General features: G+C 54.5%; 1 protein-coding gene across 5 annotated transcripts in view; it reads right to left on the reverse strand.

Annotated features, from left to right (window-relative positions):
- LOC140211460 (rho guanine nucleotide exchange factor 2-like) overlaps positions 1 to 15,409 on the reverse strand; it is a 133,286-nt gene that overhangs the window by 24,262 nt on the left and 93,615 nt on the right. For all 5 annotated transcript variants that reach the window (XM_072281172.1, XM_072281181.1, XM_072281162.1 and 2 more), the window contains 2 exons: positions 10,035 to 10,179; positions 8,233 to 8,342 (listed from right to left, as the gene is read on the reverse strand). In XM_072281172.1, the coding sequence (XP_072137273.1) occupies positions 8,233 to 8,342; positions 10,035 to 10,179 (255 nt within the window). The remainder of the gene's footprint in view (positions 1 to 8,232; positions 8,343 to 10,034; positions 10,180 to 15,409) is intronic.

Consider the following 15,409-nt stretch of genomic DNA (forward strand, 5'->3'; position numbering starts at 1 on the left):
CGGTAGGGAGTACTGAGGGACAGAGGGACCTCGGTGTATGAGGGTAGGACACACATTGTGAACGGTAGGGAGTACTGAGGGACAGAGGGACCTCGGTGTACAAGGGTAGGACACACTGTGAACGGTAGGGAGTACTGAGGGACAGAGGGACCTCGGTGTACAAGGGTAGGACACACTGTGAACGGTAGGGAGCACTGAGGGACAGAGGGACCTCGGTGTACAAGGGTAGGACACACTGTGAACGGTAGGGAGTACTGAGGGACAGAGGGACCTCCGTGTACGAGGGTAGGACACGCTGTGAACGGTAGGGAGTACTGAGGGACAGAGGGACCTCGGTGTACAAGGGTAGGACACACTGTGAATGGTAGGGAGTACTGAGGGACAGAGGGACCTCGGTGTACAAGGGTAGGACACACTGTGAACGGTAGGGAGTACTGAGGGACAGAGGGACCTCGGTGTACAAGGGTAGGACACACACTGTGAACGGTAGGGAGTACTGAGGGACAGCAGGACCTCGGTGTACGAGGGTAGGACACACACTGTGAACGGTAGGGAGTACTGAGGGACAGAGGCACCTCGATGTACGAGGGTAGGACACACTGGACGGTAGGGAGTACTGAGGGACAGAGGGACCTCGGTGTACGAGGGTAGGACACACACTGCGAACGGTAGGGAGTATTGAGGGACAGAGGCACCTCGGTGTACAAGGGTAGGACACAAACTGTGAACGGTAGGGAGTACTGAGGGACAGCGGGACCTCGGTGTACGAGGGTAGGACACACACTGTGAATGGTAGGGAGTACTGAGGGACAGAGGGACCTCGGTGTACAAGGGTAGGACACACTGAACGGTAGGGAGCACTGAGGGACAGAGGGACCTCGGTGTACGAGGGTAGGACACACACTGTGAACGGTAGGGAGTACTGAGGGACAGAGGGACCTCGGTGTACAAGGGTAGGACACACTGTGAACGGTAGGGAGTACTGAGAGACAGAGGAACCTCGGTGTACAAGGGTAGGACACACACTGTGAATGGTAGGGAGTACTGAGGGACAGAGGGACCTCGGTGTACGAGGGTAGGACACACACTGTGAATGGTAGGGAGTGCTGAGGAACAGTGGGACCTCGGTGTACAAGGGTAGGACACACACTGTGAACGGTAGGGAGTACAGAGGGACAGAGGGACCTCGGTGTACGAGGGTAGGACACACATTGTGAACGGTAGGGAGTACTGAGGGACAGAGGGACCTCGGTGTACGAGGGTAGGACACACACTGAACGGTAGGGAGTACTGAGGGACAGAGGGACCTCGGTGTACAAGGGTAGGACACACTGTGAATGGTAGGGAGTACTGAGGGACAGAGGGACCTCGGTGTACAAGGGTAGGACACACTGTGAACGGTAGGGAGCACTGAGGGACAGAGGGACCTCGGTGTACAAGGGTAGGACACACTGTGAACGGTAGGGAGTACTGAGGGACAGAGGGACCTCGGTGTACAAGGGTAGGACACACACTGTGAACGGTAGGGAGTACTGAGGGACAGCAGGACCTCGGTGTACGAGGGTAGGACACACACTGCGAACGGTAGGGAGTACTGAGGGACAGAGGGACCTCGGTGTACGAGGGTAGGACACACTGTGAACGGTAGGGAGTATTGAGGGACAGAGGCACCTCGGTGTACAAGGGTAGGACACAAACTGTGAACGGTAGGGAGTACTGAGGGACAGCGGGACCTCGGTGTACGAGGGTAGGACACACACTGTGAATGGTAGGGAGTACTGAGGGACAGAGGGACCTCGGTGTACAAGGGTAGGACACACTGAACGGTAGGGAGCACTGAGGGACAGAGGGACCTCGGTGTACGAGGGTAGGACACACACTGTGAACGGTAGGGAGTACTGAGGGACAGAGGGACCTCGGTGTACCAGGGTAGGACACACTGTGAACGGTAGGGAGTACTGAGGGACAGAGGAACCTCGGTGTACAAGGGTAGGACACACACTGTGAATGGTAGGGAGTGCTGAGGAACAGTGGGACCTCGGTGTACGAGGGTAGGACACACATTGTGAACGGTAGGGAGTACTGAGGGACAGAGGGACCTCGGTGTACGAGGGTAGGACACACACTGAACGGTAGGGAGCACTGAGGGACAGAGGGACCTCGGTGTACGAGGGTAGGACACACACTGTGAACGGTAGGGAGTACTGAGGGACAGAGGGACCTCGGTGTACAAGGGTAGGACACACTGTGAACGGTAGGGAGTACTGAGAGACAGAGGAACCTCGGTGTACAAGGGTAGGACACACACTGTGAATGGTAGGGAGTACTGAGGGACAGAGGGACCTCGGTGTACGAGGGTAGGACACACACTGTGAATGGTAGGGAGTGCTGAGGAACAGTGGGACCTCGGTGTACAAGGGTAGGACACACACTGTGAACGGTAGGGAGTACAGAGGGACAGAGGGACCTCGGTGTACGAGGGTAGGACACACATTGTGAACGGTAGGGAGTACTGAGGGACAGAGGGACCTCGGTGTACGAGGGTAGGACACACACTGAACGGTAGGGAGTACTGAGGGACAGAGGGACCTCGGTGTACAAGGGTAGGACACACTGTGAATGGTAGGGAGTACTGAGGGACAGAGGGACCTCGGTGTACAAGGGTAGGACACACTGTGAACGGTAGGGAGCACTGAGGGACAGAGGGACCTCGGTGTACAAGGGTAGGACACACTGTGAACGGTAGGGAGTACTGAGGGACAGAGGGACCTCGGTGTACGAGGGTAGGACACACACTGTGAACGGTAGGGAGTACTGAGGGACAGCAGGACCTCGGTGTACGAGGGTAGGACACACACTGTGAATGGTAGGGAGTACTGAGGGACAGAGGGACCTCGGTGTACAAGGGTAGGACACACTGAACGGTAGGGAGCACTGAGGGACAGAGGGACCTCGGTGTACGAGGGTAGGACACACACTGTGAACGGTAGGGAGTACTGAGGGACAGAGGGACCTCGGTGTACCAGGGTAGGACACACTGTGAACGGTAGGGAGTACTGAGGGACAGAGGAACCTCGGTGTACAAGGGTAGGACACACACTGTGAATGGTAGGGAGTGCTGAGGAACAGTGGGACCTCGGTGTACGAGGGTAGGACACACATTGTGAACGGTAGGGAGTACTGAGGGACAGAGGGACCTCGGTGTACGAGGGTAGGACACACACTGAACGGTAGGGAGTACTGAGGGACAGAGGGACCTCGGTGTACGAGGGTAGGGGACACACTGTGAACGGTAGGGAGTACTGAGGGACAGAGGGACCTTGGTGTACGAGGGTAGGACACACACTGTGAACGGTAGGGAGTACTGAGGGACAGAGGCACCTCGGTGTACGAGGGTAGGACACACACTGTGAACGGTAGGGAGTACTGAGGGACAGAGGGACCTCGGTGTACGAGGGTAGGACACACACTGTGAACGGTAGGGAGTACTGAGGACAGAGGGACCTCGGTGTACGAGGGTAGGACACACACTGTGAACGGTAGGGAGTACTGAGGACAGAGGGACCTCGGTGTACAAGGGTAGGACACACATTGTGAACGGTAGGGAGTACTGAGGGACAGAGGGACCTCGGTGTACGAGGGTAGGACACACACTGAACGGTAGGGAGTACTGAGGGACAGAGGGACCTCGGTGTACGAGGGTAGGGGACACACTGTGAACGGTAGGGAGTACTGAGGGACAGAGGGACCTTGGTGTACGAGGGTAGGACACACACTGTGAACGGTAGGGAGTACTGAGGACAGAGGGACCTCGGTGTACAAGGGTAGGACACACACTGTGAACGGTAGGGAGTACTGAGGACAGAGGGACCTCGGTGTACGAGGGTAGGACACACACTGTGAACGGTAGGGAGTGCTGAGGAACAGAGGGACCTCGGTGTACGAGGGTAGGACACACTGTGAACGGTAGGGAGTACTGAGGGACGGAGGGACCTCGGTGTACAAGGGTAGGACACACACTGTGAACGGTAGGGAGTACTGAGGGACAGAGGGACCTCGGTGTACAAGGGTAGGACACACTGTGAATGGTAGGGAGTACTGAGGGACAGAGGGACCTCGATGTACGAGGGTAGGACACACTGTGAATGGTAGGGAGTGCTGAGGAACAGAGGGACCTCGGTGTACAAGGGTAGGACACACACTGTGAACGGTAGGGAGTACTGAGGGACAGAGGGACCTCGGTGTACAAGGGTAGGACACACTGTGAATGGTAGGGAGTACTGAGGGACAGAGGGACCTCGATGTACGAGGGTAGGACACACTGTGAATGGTAGGGAGTGCTGAGGGACAGAGGGACCTCGGTGTACAAGGGTAGGACACACTGTGAACGGTAGGGAGTACTGAGGGACAGAGGGACCTCGGTGTACAAGGGTAGGACACACTGTGAACGGTAGGGAGCACTGAGGGACAGAGGGACCTCGGTGTACAAGGGTAGGACACACTGTGAACGGTAGGGAGTACTGAGGGACAGAGGGACCTCCGTGTACGAGGGTAGGAGACGCTGTGAACGGTAGGGAGTACTGAGGGACAGAGGGACCTCGGTGTACAAGGGTAGGACACACTGTGAATGGTAGGGAGTACTGAGGGACAGAGGGACCTCGGTGTACAAGGGTAGGACACACTGTGAACGGTAGGGAGTACTGAGGGACAGAGGGACCTCGGTGTACAAGGGTAGGACACACACTGTGAACGGTAGGGAGTACTGAGGGACAGCAGGACCTCGGTGTACGAGGGTAGGACACACACTGTGAACGGTAGGGAGTACTGAGGGACAGAGGCACCTCGATGTACGAGGGTAGGACACACTGGACGGTAGGGAGTACTGAGGGACAGAGGGACCTCGGTGTACGAGGGTAGGACACACACTGCGAACGGTAGGGAGTATTGAGGGACAGAGGCACCTCGGTGTACAAGGGTAGGACACAAACTGTGAACGGTAGGGAGTACTGAGGGACAGCGGGACCTCGGTGTACGAGGGTAGGACACACACTGTGAATGGTAGGGAGTACTGAGGGACAGAGGGACCTCGGTGTACAAGGGTAGGACACACTGAACGGTAGGGAGCACTGAGGGACAGAGGGACCTCGGTGTACGAGGGTAGGACACACACTGTGAACGGTAGGGAGTACTGAGGGACAGAGGGACCTCGGTGTACAAGGGTAGGACACACTGTGAACGGTAGGGAGTACTGAGAGACAGAGGAACCTCGGTGTACAAGGGTAGGACACACACTGTGAATGGTAGGGAGTACTGAGGGACAGAGGGACCTCGGTGTACGAGGGTAGGACACACACTGTGAATGGTAGGGAGTGCTGAGGAACAGTGGGACCTCGGTGTACAAGGGTAGGACACACACTGTGAACGGTAGGGAGTACAGAGGGACAGAGGGACCTCGGTGTACGAGGGTAGGACACACATTGTGAACGGTAGGGAGTACTGAGGGACAGAGGGACCTCGGTGTACGAGGGTAGGACACACACTGAACGGTAGGGAGTACTGAGGGACAGAGGGACCTCGGTGTACAAGGGTAGGACACACTGTGAATGGTAGGGAGTACTGAGGGACAGAGGGACCTCGGTGTACAAGGGTAGGACACACTGTGAACGGTAGGGAGCACTGAGGGACAGAGGGACCTCGGTGTACAAGGGTAGGACACACTGTGAACGGTAGGGAGTACTGAGGGACAGAGGGACCTCGGTGTACGAGGGTAGGACACACACTGTGAACGGTAGGGAGTACTGAGGGACAGCAGGACCTCGGTGTACGAGGGTAGGACACACACTGTGAATGGTAGGGAGTACTGAGGGACAGAGGGACCTCGGTGTACAAGGGTAGGACACACTGAACGGTAGGGAGCACTGAGGGACAGAGGGACCTCGGTGTACGAGGGTAGGACACACACTGTGAACGGTAGGGAGTACTGAGGGACAGAGGGACCTCGGTGTACCAGGGTAGGACACACTGTGAACGGTAGGGAGTACTGAGGGACAGAGGAACCTCGGTGTACAAGGGTAGGACACACACTGTGAATGGTAGGGAGTGCTGAGGAACAGTGGGACCTCGGTGTACGAGGGTAGGACACACATTGTGAACGGTAGGGAGTACTGAGGGACAGAGGGACCTCGGTGTACGAGGGTAGGACACACACTGAACGGTAGGGAGTACTGAGGGACAGAGGGACCTCGGTGTACGAGGGTAGGGGACACACTGTGAACGGTAGGGAGTACTGAGGGACAGAGGGACCTTGGTGTACGAGGGTAGGACACACACTGTGAACGGTAGGGAGTACTGAGGGACAGAGGCACCTCGGTGTACGAGGGTAGGACACACACTGTGAACGGTAGGGAGTACTGAGGGACAGAGGGACCTCGGTGTACGAGGGTAGGACACACACTGTGAACGGTAGGGAGTACTGAGGACAGAGGGACCTCGGTGTACGAGGGTAGGACACACACTGTGAACGGTAGGGAGTACTGAGGACAGAGGGACCTCGGTGTACAAGGGTAGGACACACATTGTGAACGGTAGGGAGTACTGAGGGACAGAGGGACCTCGGTGTACGAGGGTAGGACACACACTGAACGGTAGGGAGTACTGAGGGACAGAGGGACCTCGGTGTACGAGGGTAGGGGACACACTGTGAACGGTAGGGAGTACTGAGGGACAGAGGGACCTTGGTGTACGAGGGTAGGACACACACTGTGAACGGTAGGGAGTACTGAGGACAGAGGGACCTCGGTGTACAAGGGTAGGACACACACTGTGAACGGTAGGGAGTACTGAGGACAGAGGGACCTCGGTGTACGAGGGTAGGACACACACTGTGAACGGTAGGGAGTGCTGAGGAACAGAGGGACCTCGGTGTACGAGGGTAGGACACACTGTGAACGGTAGGGAGTACTGAGGGACGGAGGGACCTCGGTGTACAAGGGTAGGACACACACTGTGAACGGTAGGGAGTACTGAGGGACAGAGGGACCTCGGTGTACAAGGGTAGGACACACTGTGAATGGTAGGGAGTACTGAGGGACAGAGGGACCTCGATGTACGAGGGTAGGACACACTGTGAATGGTAGGGAGTGCTGAGGAACAGAGGGACCTCGGTGTACAAGGGTAGGACACACACTGTGAACGGTAGGGAGTACTGAGGGACAGAGGGACCTCGGTGTACAAGGGTAGGACACACTGTGAATGGTAGGGAGTACTGAGGGACAGAGGGACCTCGATGTACGAGGGTAGGACACACTGTGAATGGTAGGGAGTGCTGAGGAACAGAGGGACCTCGGTGTACGAGGGTAGGACACACACTGTGAACGGTAGGGAGTACTGAGGGACGGAGGGACCTCGGTGTACAGGGGTAGGACACACTGTGAATGGTAGGGAGTACTGAGGGACGGAGGGACCTCGGTGTACAAGTCGAATGATTCCTGAAGGTGGTAGCACAGATCAGGGGGTGAAGAAGGTTTACGGGAAACTTGTCTCCGCTAGCCGGGGCACAGAATACAGGAGCAGGGAGGTTATGGTCCAACTTTAGAAACCACCGGTCAGGCCACAGCTGGAGCACCGTGTGTATTTCTGGTCACAGAATCTCGGAAGGAGATGACTGCACTGGAGAGGGTGCAGAGGAGATCGCTCAGGGCATTGACTGGGACGAAGACTTTCAGTCAATGTGGAGAGAGGGGAGGCAGAGGGAGGAGGGGCAGGAGTGGGGGTGAGATCTGAGATCTGTGAGCAGAGTTGGAGGCGTAGGGGAGAGGGGAGGAAAAGGAGGCAGACGGAAGATGGAGAGCAGGGTGAAGATGATGGGAGTTGGGCAGGGTAACCTGGGAGTCAACATGGAGAGGCAGAGGGAGGGGTGGGCACTGGGGATCGGAACAGAATACTGGAATGTCTGTGTGTGGACAGGGATGGGGCAGGCATGGCAGCAGGGCTGTGTGCCCACTGGTGGGTACTGCCCCAGTTAGAGAACCCACTCCTGGACTGGTATGGGTGGGTACAGCCCCAGTTAGAGAACTTACTTCTGGGACTGGCATGGGTGGGTACAGCCCCAGTTAGAGAACCTACTCTTGGGACTGGCGTGGGTGGGTACAGCCCCAGCTAGGGAACCCACTCCCGGACTGGCACGGGTGGGTACAGCCTCCCGGACTGGCGTGGGTGGGGGGTTCCGCTCACCCTCGTCGATCAGTGACTCGATCGACAATGCTCGATTCCTTGAGTTCAGAGAATCTGTTGACTGCGACAGAATCTTCCGGATTCCCAGTGGCATCTCATCATTCAGGTTCCTGGAATCGGAATGGTGGAACGAAGATTTTGAAAATTAGCTTAAAAATCTATTTAAAATTTTATTTGCTGAAAATGTAAGATTACAGAAATACAAGAACTTCAGGAATCACTCAGAACCCAAACTGACCTCTCTCCTACACCAGTCACATGACTTGTTGAGTATTTTCAGTTTCTATTTCAGTCAGTTCTGAGAATAAGGCTTAATCTGGTGCAAAATATGCACCGTGAGGAGGAAACAGAGAGGACAGCCTCCTTAAACTAAAATAAGATGCACTCCCCGGCCTGGGAATCTGTGTTTGGATGGTGTAGAGGGAGTTTCACTCTGTGTCTGACCCCGGGAGTGTGTGATAGGATGGTGTAGAGGGAGTTTCACTCTGTGTCTGACCCCGGGAGTGTGTGATGGGACAGTGTAGAGGGAGTTTCACTCTGTGTCTGACCCCGGGAGTGTGTGATAGGATGGTGTAGAGGGAGTTTCACTCTGTGTCTGACCCCTGGAGTGTGTGATGGGACGGTGTAGAGGGAGTTTCACTCTGTGTCTGACCCCGGGGGTGTGTGATGGGATGGTGTAGAGGGAGTTTCACTCTGTGTCTGACCCCGGGGGTGTGTGATGGGATGGTGTAGAGGGAGTTTCACTCTGTGTCTGACCCCGGGAGTGTGTGATGGGATGGTGTAGAGGGAGTTTCACTCTGTGTCTGACCCCGGGAGTGTGTGATGGGACGGTGTAGAGGGAGTTTCACTCTGTGTCTGACCCCGGGAGTGTGTGATGGGATGGTGTAGAGGGAGTTTCACTGTGTCTGACCCTGGGAGTGGGTGATGGGACAGTGTAGAGGGAGTTTCACTCTGTGTCTGACCCTGGCAGTGTGTGATGGGATAGTGTAGAGGGAGTTTCACTCTGTGTCTGACCCCGGGAGTGTGTGATGGGATGGTGTAGAGGGAGTTTCACTCTGTGTCTGACCCTGGGAGAGTGTGATGGGACGGTGTAGAGGGAGTTTCACTCTGTGTCTGATCCCGGGAGTGTGTGATGGGACTGTGTAGAGGGAGTTTCACTCTGTGTCTGACCCTGGGAGTGTGTGATGGGACAGTGTAGAGGGAGTTTCACTCTGTGTCTGACCCTGGGAGAGTGTGATGGGACGGTGTAGAGGGAGTTTCACTCTGTGTCTGATCCCGGGAGTGTGTGATGGGACTGTGTAGAGGGAGTTTCACTCTGTGTCTGACCCTGGGAGTGTGTGATGGGACAGTGTAGAGGGAGTTTCACTCTGTGTCTGACCCTGGGAGAGTGTGATGGGACGGTGTAGAGGGAGTTTCACTCTGTGTCTGACCCTGGGAGAGTGTGATGGGACGGTGTAGAGGGAGTCTCACTCAGAGTCTAACCTCGGGGGAGTGTGATGGGACAGTATGATGGTACAGGCAGTGGGTCGCACTCGCTGTCCTTCCCAAGGATAGAGCCTCCCACAGCCACTACCCACACCATGCCCCCCCATCCCGTACAGAAGCATGGCCATAAACAGCCCATCTGTTACCGAGTGCCGATGTGTGGTCTTGAGCTGTCAAGGTATTCCACGCAGCTCCCCTCCACTCCTCATCCCCCAGCCCAGCAGCCCCCCACTTCCCCAGCCCCCGAGTCCCCTAGCCCAGCAGTCCCCCAGTCCCCCAGCCCAGCAGCCCCCCAGCCCCTCCTTCTGGTAGCTTACCCGATATTGTTGGTGGAGACACTTTTGGAGAGAGACTGGAAGGCAGTTCGTGTGCGACGGGACCCCAGCTGGGGGAACAGCGCTGACTGACGCAGGCTGTCAGATGGATAGACAGCAGAATTGGGCCGTTCGCGCCCCAGAGGAACTATGGGGGGGAGGAATGGAAGAAAGAGAATGAGAGGGAGGTGGAGGATAACGGGCGGATTACAGGGAATGAGAATGGGAGACGGGGAGGGTGATTGGGGATGGGTACGAAGAGGTGGGGAGGAGCAGGGTGACAGGGAGAGGAGGAATATGACATGGGAGGGAAAGTAGCAGGGTAAAGGAGAGTGTTGGAGAGAGAGGAGTGTGACATGGGAGGGGATGGGGCAGGAGGTGTGGAAGCCATTGGGAGGGACCAAGTTGATGAGGGATGGAGAGGGTGATGGAGAGAATGTGAGGAGAGTGGAGGAAGGAGAGGGATGGAAATAGTGAGGGAGGGAGATAACGAGGGAGAGAGGAGGTAGAGGCAAGAAGGGAGAGAGATGGAGAAGGAAAAAAGGGGAGGAAATGGACAAAGTGGAAGAAAATAGGAGGGACAGAGAAAATAACAGGGAAAGACGAATACAGAAAGATTGAAAGAGAGATAGAAACAGAGTGTGACTCCCAGAAAGAAAGAGACAATGAGAGAGACATTGGGGAGGGAAAGGGAGATGTGGGGAGGGAGGGGGAGATGTGGGGAGGGAGAGGGAGATGTGGGGAGGGAGAGGGAGACGTGGGGAGGGAGGGAGACGTGGGGAGGGAGGGAGACGTGGGGAGGGACGGGGAGACGTGGGGAGGGACGGGGAGATTGGGGAGGGACGGGGAGATGTGGGGAGGGACGGGGAGATGTGGGGAGGGAGGGGGAGATGTGGGGAGGGAGATGGAGATGTGGGGAGGGAGGGGGAGATGTGGGGAGGGAGGGGGAGATGTGGGGAGGGAGGGGGAGACGTGGGGAGGGAGGGGGAGACGTGGGGAGGGAGGGAGACGTGGGGAGGGAGGGAGACGTGGGGAGGGACAGGGAGATTGGGGAGGGACAGGGAGATTGGGGAGGGACAGGGAGATTGGGGAGGGAGGGGAGACGTGGGGAGGGAGGGGGAGAGGGAACAAGTTAACGAGTGGACTGGGTGGAGGGGATATTGTTAGACTGAAACATTACTGTGACAAGCCTTGTGCCCACCTACGCACTAGTGAAGGTTAGGGTTATCAATGGGACAGGAAGGGGTGGTGTGGGAGAGCTGACTAATGGACCTTGTCTGCATCTGAGGTCTATCTCCCATACCGCACCCCCTTCCTCCTTGCCCCTCGCCCCTCCAAAGACTTTGCTGTCAAAGGGTCTCGTCAATGAAATCACCCATTCCACAACAGGATCAACATCTCCTCCCCAGTCCAGTGCGAACATCGGCTTGTCTGTCAGCGGGTAACCGCTCCATCAGCCTAGGAAAGAGTCTCACAGTGAGGCCAATCAGCCCATCCGTTACAGCAGCCCAAATAGTTCACCCCTGCACACTCTCCCTTGTGAAATATTTACCCAGCTCCCTTCTGAACATGAGAATACAACCTGTCGCCAGCCACACTCCAGCTCCTGTCTCCTCACCTTTGAATCCTTTCCCAGTCCCTGTCATCTTGCCTTCTTTGGTTTTGGCCCCCCCATCCAGAGGAATGGTTTTTGCCTCTTGTCTATTTATTTCATTATTGTAAATGCCCCCATTCCACCCCCACCATCTCAAGGCAGACTCCAGCCCTTCCAGTCTCTCCACAGAAGTCTCTCATTCCACTAAATCGTCCACATCCTCTCCGAAAGCCTTCATATGGCTCCGGCAGCGTGCGACTGTCAGAATGGAGCACAATGCTCCCATTGTAGCTGACCCATTGTTTTACAAGCATCCGTTGTGTCTCAGCTCTGCCTCTGTTTGTGAAACCCTGGATGTTTTTCAACCTCTCGACCTTTTCTGACACTTCCAACAAACTCTGCCCATGGAACCACTTCTCTCTCTATCCCTGCAAGCTTTTCAGAGAGGAGACTTTGGAGAGGGTGTGAAACAGGTTCACCAGGGTGTCATCTGGGTTACAGGGCGTGTGCTGTAAGGAGAGGTTGGACAAATGTGCACTGGACTGTTTTCTCTGGGATGGTGGAGGTAGGGGGAGACCTGATAGACGTTTATAAAATTATTAGCTGCATAGATAGAGTAGATATTTCCCTAGGGTCAAAATATCTAATGCTAAAGTGCATAGGGCAAGTTCAAAGGAGATGTACGAGATGAGGTTTTATTTTACAGAGAGTGGCGGATTCGTGGAACGAGCTTTCTGAGGCTGATACTACAGAGGTGAAAATAGAGAGAGTACAGAGAAGATTTACTAGAATGTTACTTGGGTTTCACCTAAGTGATACAGAGAAAGGTTGAACAAGTTGGGTCTTTATTCTTTGGAGCGTAGAAGGTTGAGGGGGGACTTGATAGAGGTGTTTAAAATTATGAGAGGGATAGATAGAGTTGACGTGGATAGGCTTTTTCCATTGAGAGTGGGGGAGATTCAAACAAGAGGACATGAGTTGAGGGTTAAAGGGCAAAAGTTTAGGGGTAACACGAGGGGGAACTTCTTTACTTAGAGAGCGGTAGCTGTGTGGAACGAGCTTCCAGTAGAAGTGGTTGAGGCAGGTTCGATGTTGTCATTTAAAGAAAAATTGGATAGCTATATGGACAGGAAAGGAATGGAGGGTTATGGGCTGAGTGCAGGTTGGTGGGACTAGGTGAGAGTAAGCATTCCGCACGGACTAGAAGGGCCGAGATGGCCTGTTTCCGTGCTGTAATTGTTAAACGGTTACATGGTTTCAGAGGCATTTAGATGGGCAAGTAAACGGGCAGAGAATGGAGGGATATGGCCTTCCTGCAGGTAGGATGGATTCGTTTACTTAGGTGTTTAAGGACTAGTTTAAATGGTTCAACACAACATGGTGGGCCGAAGGGCTTGTTTTAACCAGAATCATGAGTTTACACCATGTGACAGAGTCTGCACCTTCCCCACGGGCCCCTGCTTTCCTCCCACACCCTGAAGTGTGAGGCTGGGGGCTGGTGGTGGAGGCTGATACGACAGACAGGCAAATGAACGTGCAGAGAATGGAGGGAAATGGACACTGGGTAGGCTGAAGGGTTTTGTTTGGTTGGGCATTTCATTCCTAGTTTAATGAGTTTGGTACAACATGGAGGGCCAGAGGACCCGTTCCTGTGCTGTACAGTCCCGTGACATATATTCTGCTTTTTGTTCTTCTTTCAACCAAAGTGCAACACTTCACACCTCTGGGCTTTAAACTTCACCCACCCCCTCACTCATTCCCCCATCTCAAGGCTCACTCTGAGTTTGGAACTCCTCAGCGCAGCCTCCTGTGAAAAACCGCTTTATCTGTCACTCTCCAGGGAGTAGACAGGGCAGTGAAGGAGACGCCCGGCACGCCGACCTTCTTCAATCAGGGCACCGAGTACAGAGGCTGGGGCGTTATGTTGTGGTTGGTGGAGCCACATTGAAGTGTTGTATTCAGTTTTGGTCGCCAAGCTATGGAAGTGGGCTGAGAAGTGGCAGATGGAGTTCAACCCAGAGAAGTGTGAGGTGGTACACTTTGGAAGGACAAACTCCAAGGCAGAGTACAAAGTAAATGACAGGATACCTGGTAGTGTGGAGGAGCAGAGGGATCTCGGGGTACATGTCCACAGATCCCTGAAAGTTGCCTCACAGGTGGATAGGGTAGTTAAGAAAGCTTAAGGGTTGTTAGCTTTCCTAAGTCGAGGGATAGAGTTTAAGAGTCGCAATGTAATGATGCAGCTCTATAAAACTCTGGTTAGGCCACACTTGGAGTACTGTGTCCAGTTCTGGTCACCTCACTATAGGAAGGATGTGGAAGCATTGGAAAGGGTACAGAGGAGATTTACCAGGATGCTGCCTGGTTTAGAGAGTATGCATTATGATCAGAGATTAAGGGAGCTAGGGCTTTACTCTTCGGAGAGAAGGAGGATGAGAGGAGACATGATAGAGGTGTACAAGATAATAAGAGGAATAGATAGGGTGGATAGTCAGCGCCTCTTCCCCAGGGCACCACTGCTCAATACAAGAGGACATGGCTTTAAGGTAAGAGGTGGGAAGTTCAAGGGGGATATTAGAGGAAGGTTTTTTACTCAGAGGGTGGTTGGTGCGTGGAATGCACTGCCTGAGTCAGTGGTGGAGGCAGATACACTAGTGAAGTTTAAGAGACTACTGGACGGGTATATGGAGGAATTTAAGTTGGGGGCTTATATGGGAGGCAGGGTTTGAGGGTTGGCTGAAGGGCCTGTACTGTGCTGTACTATTCTATGTTCTATGAAAGACGTCAGCAAGCTGGAAAGAGTGCGCAGGACATTTAAGAGGACGTTGCCCGAATTTGAGGGACCCAGTTATGGCTGGGATTTTTTCTTTAAACATTTGAGCCTAAGAGAACAAGGGGCGATCCAGGGTGAATGCTCACGGTCTTTTCCCCAGGGGTGGGGAATCAAGAACTAGAGGGCAGAGGTTGAAGGTGAGAGGGGAGAGGTTTAACAGGAACCTGAGGGGCATCTTCTTCACCCAGAGGGTGGTCAGTATATGGACGTACCAAGAGGTTGAGTGTATTGAATGGCAGACTAGGGTTGGAAAGCATGGTGATCTATTCCCCCTGCCACTCCCATTCTCCTGTGTGCTCACTCCCAACAAGGCAACCCACCCATTCCAGCCTCCGTTCTCTCTGCTCTGAACTGCTTCAGATGACATGTCCTTAATGAATCCACATCCGCTGCACATACCCCGCTATTGCCCCATCGCTTCCTACAAAGACACTACATCCCTTCAATAAACGATCCTGCTTTCCTTTAGCAACTGCTAACTCCATCACTGATCAACACACACAAAATGCTGCAGGAACCCAGCAAGTCAGACAGCATCTCCAGAGAACAATGAACAGTAAATATTTCAGGACTGGAGGTGGGGGCAGAAGGCAGCGTAAAAAGGTGAGGTCAGACTTTTATACCCTTCTGCTCCTTTTCTTTCCAGGCCTGATGAAGGGTCTCATCTCAAAACACTGTCTTCCCCCCGCTGCCTGACCTGCTGAGTTCCTCCAGCATTTTGTGTGTGATGCTCAAGATCCCCAGCCCCTAGCACCTGCAGGAGTTCCCTTGTCACAGTTCCATCTTGGATCCTGGTTCCTAGTACCTTCCCCAGCAGTGAGGTAAACCCGAACACTGTGCCCACACACTCTGGAGAACAAACATTTTTCAGGTTCACTGAAGTTTGACACTATGATCACACCTTCCATTTAACCAGGGGTAACATCCCATCTGGACCAGGAAGTTATCCAC

This window comes from Mobula birostris, chromosome 2 (genome assembly GCF_030028105.1).
Source record: "Mobula birostris isolate sMobBir1 chromosome 2, sMobBir1.hap1, whole genome shotgun sequence".
NCBI classification, from domain to species: Eukaryota; Metazoa; Chordata; class Chondrichthyes; order Myliobatiformes; family Myliobatidae; genus Mobula; species Mobula birostris.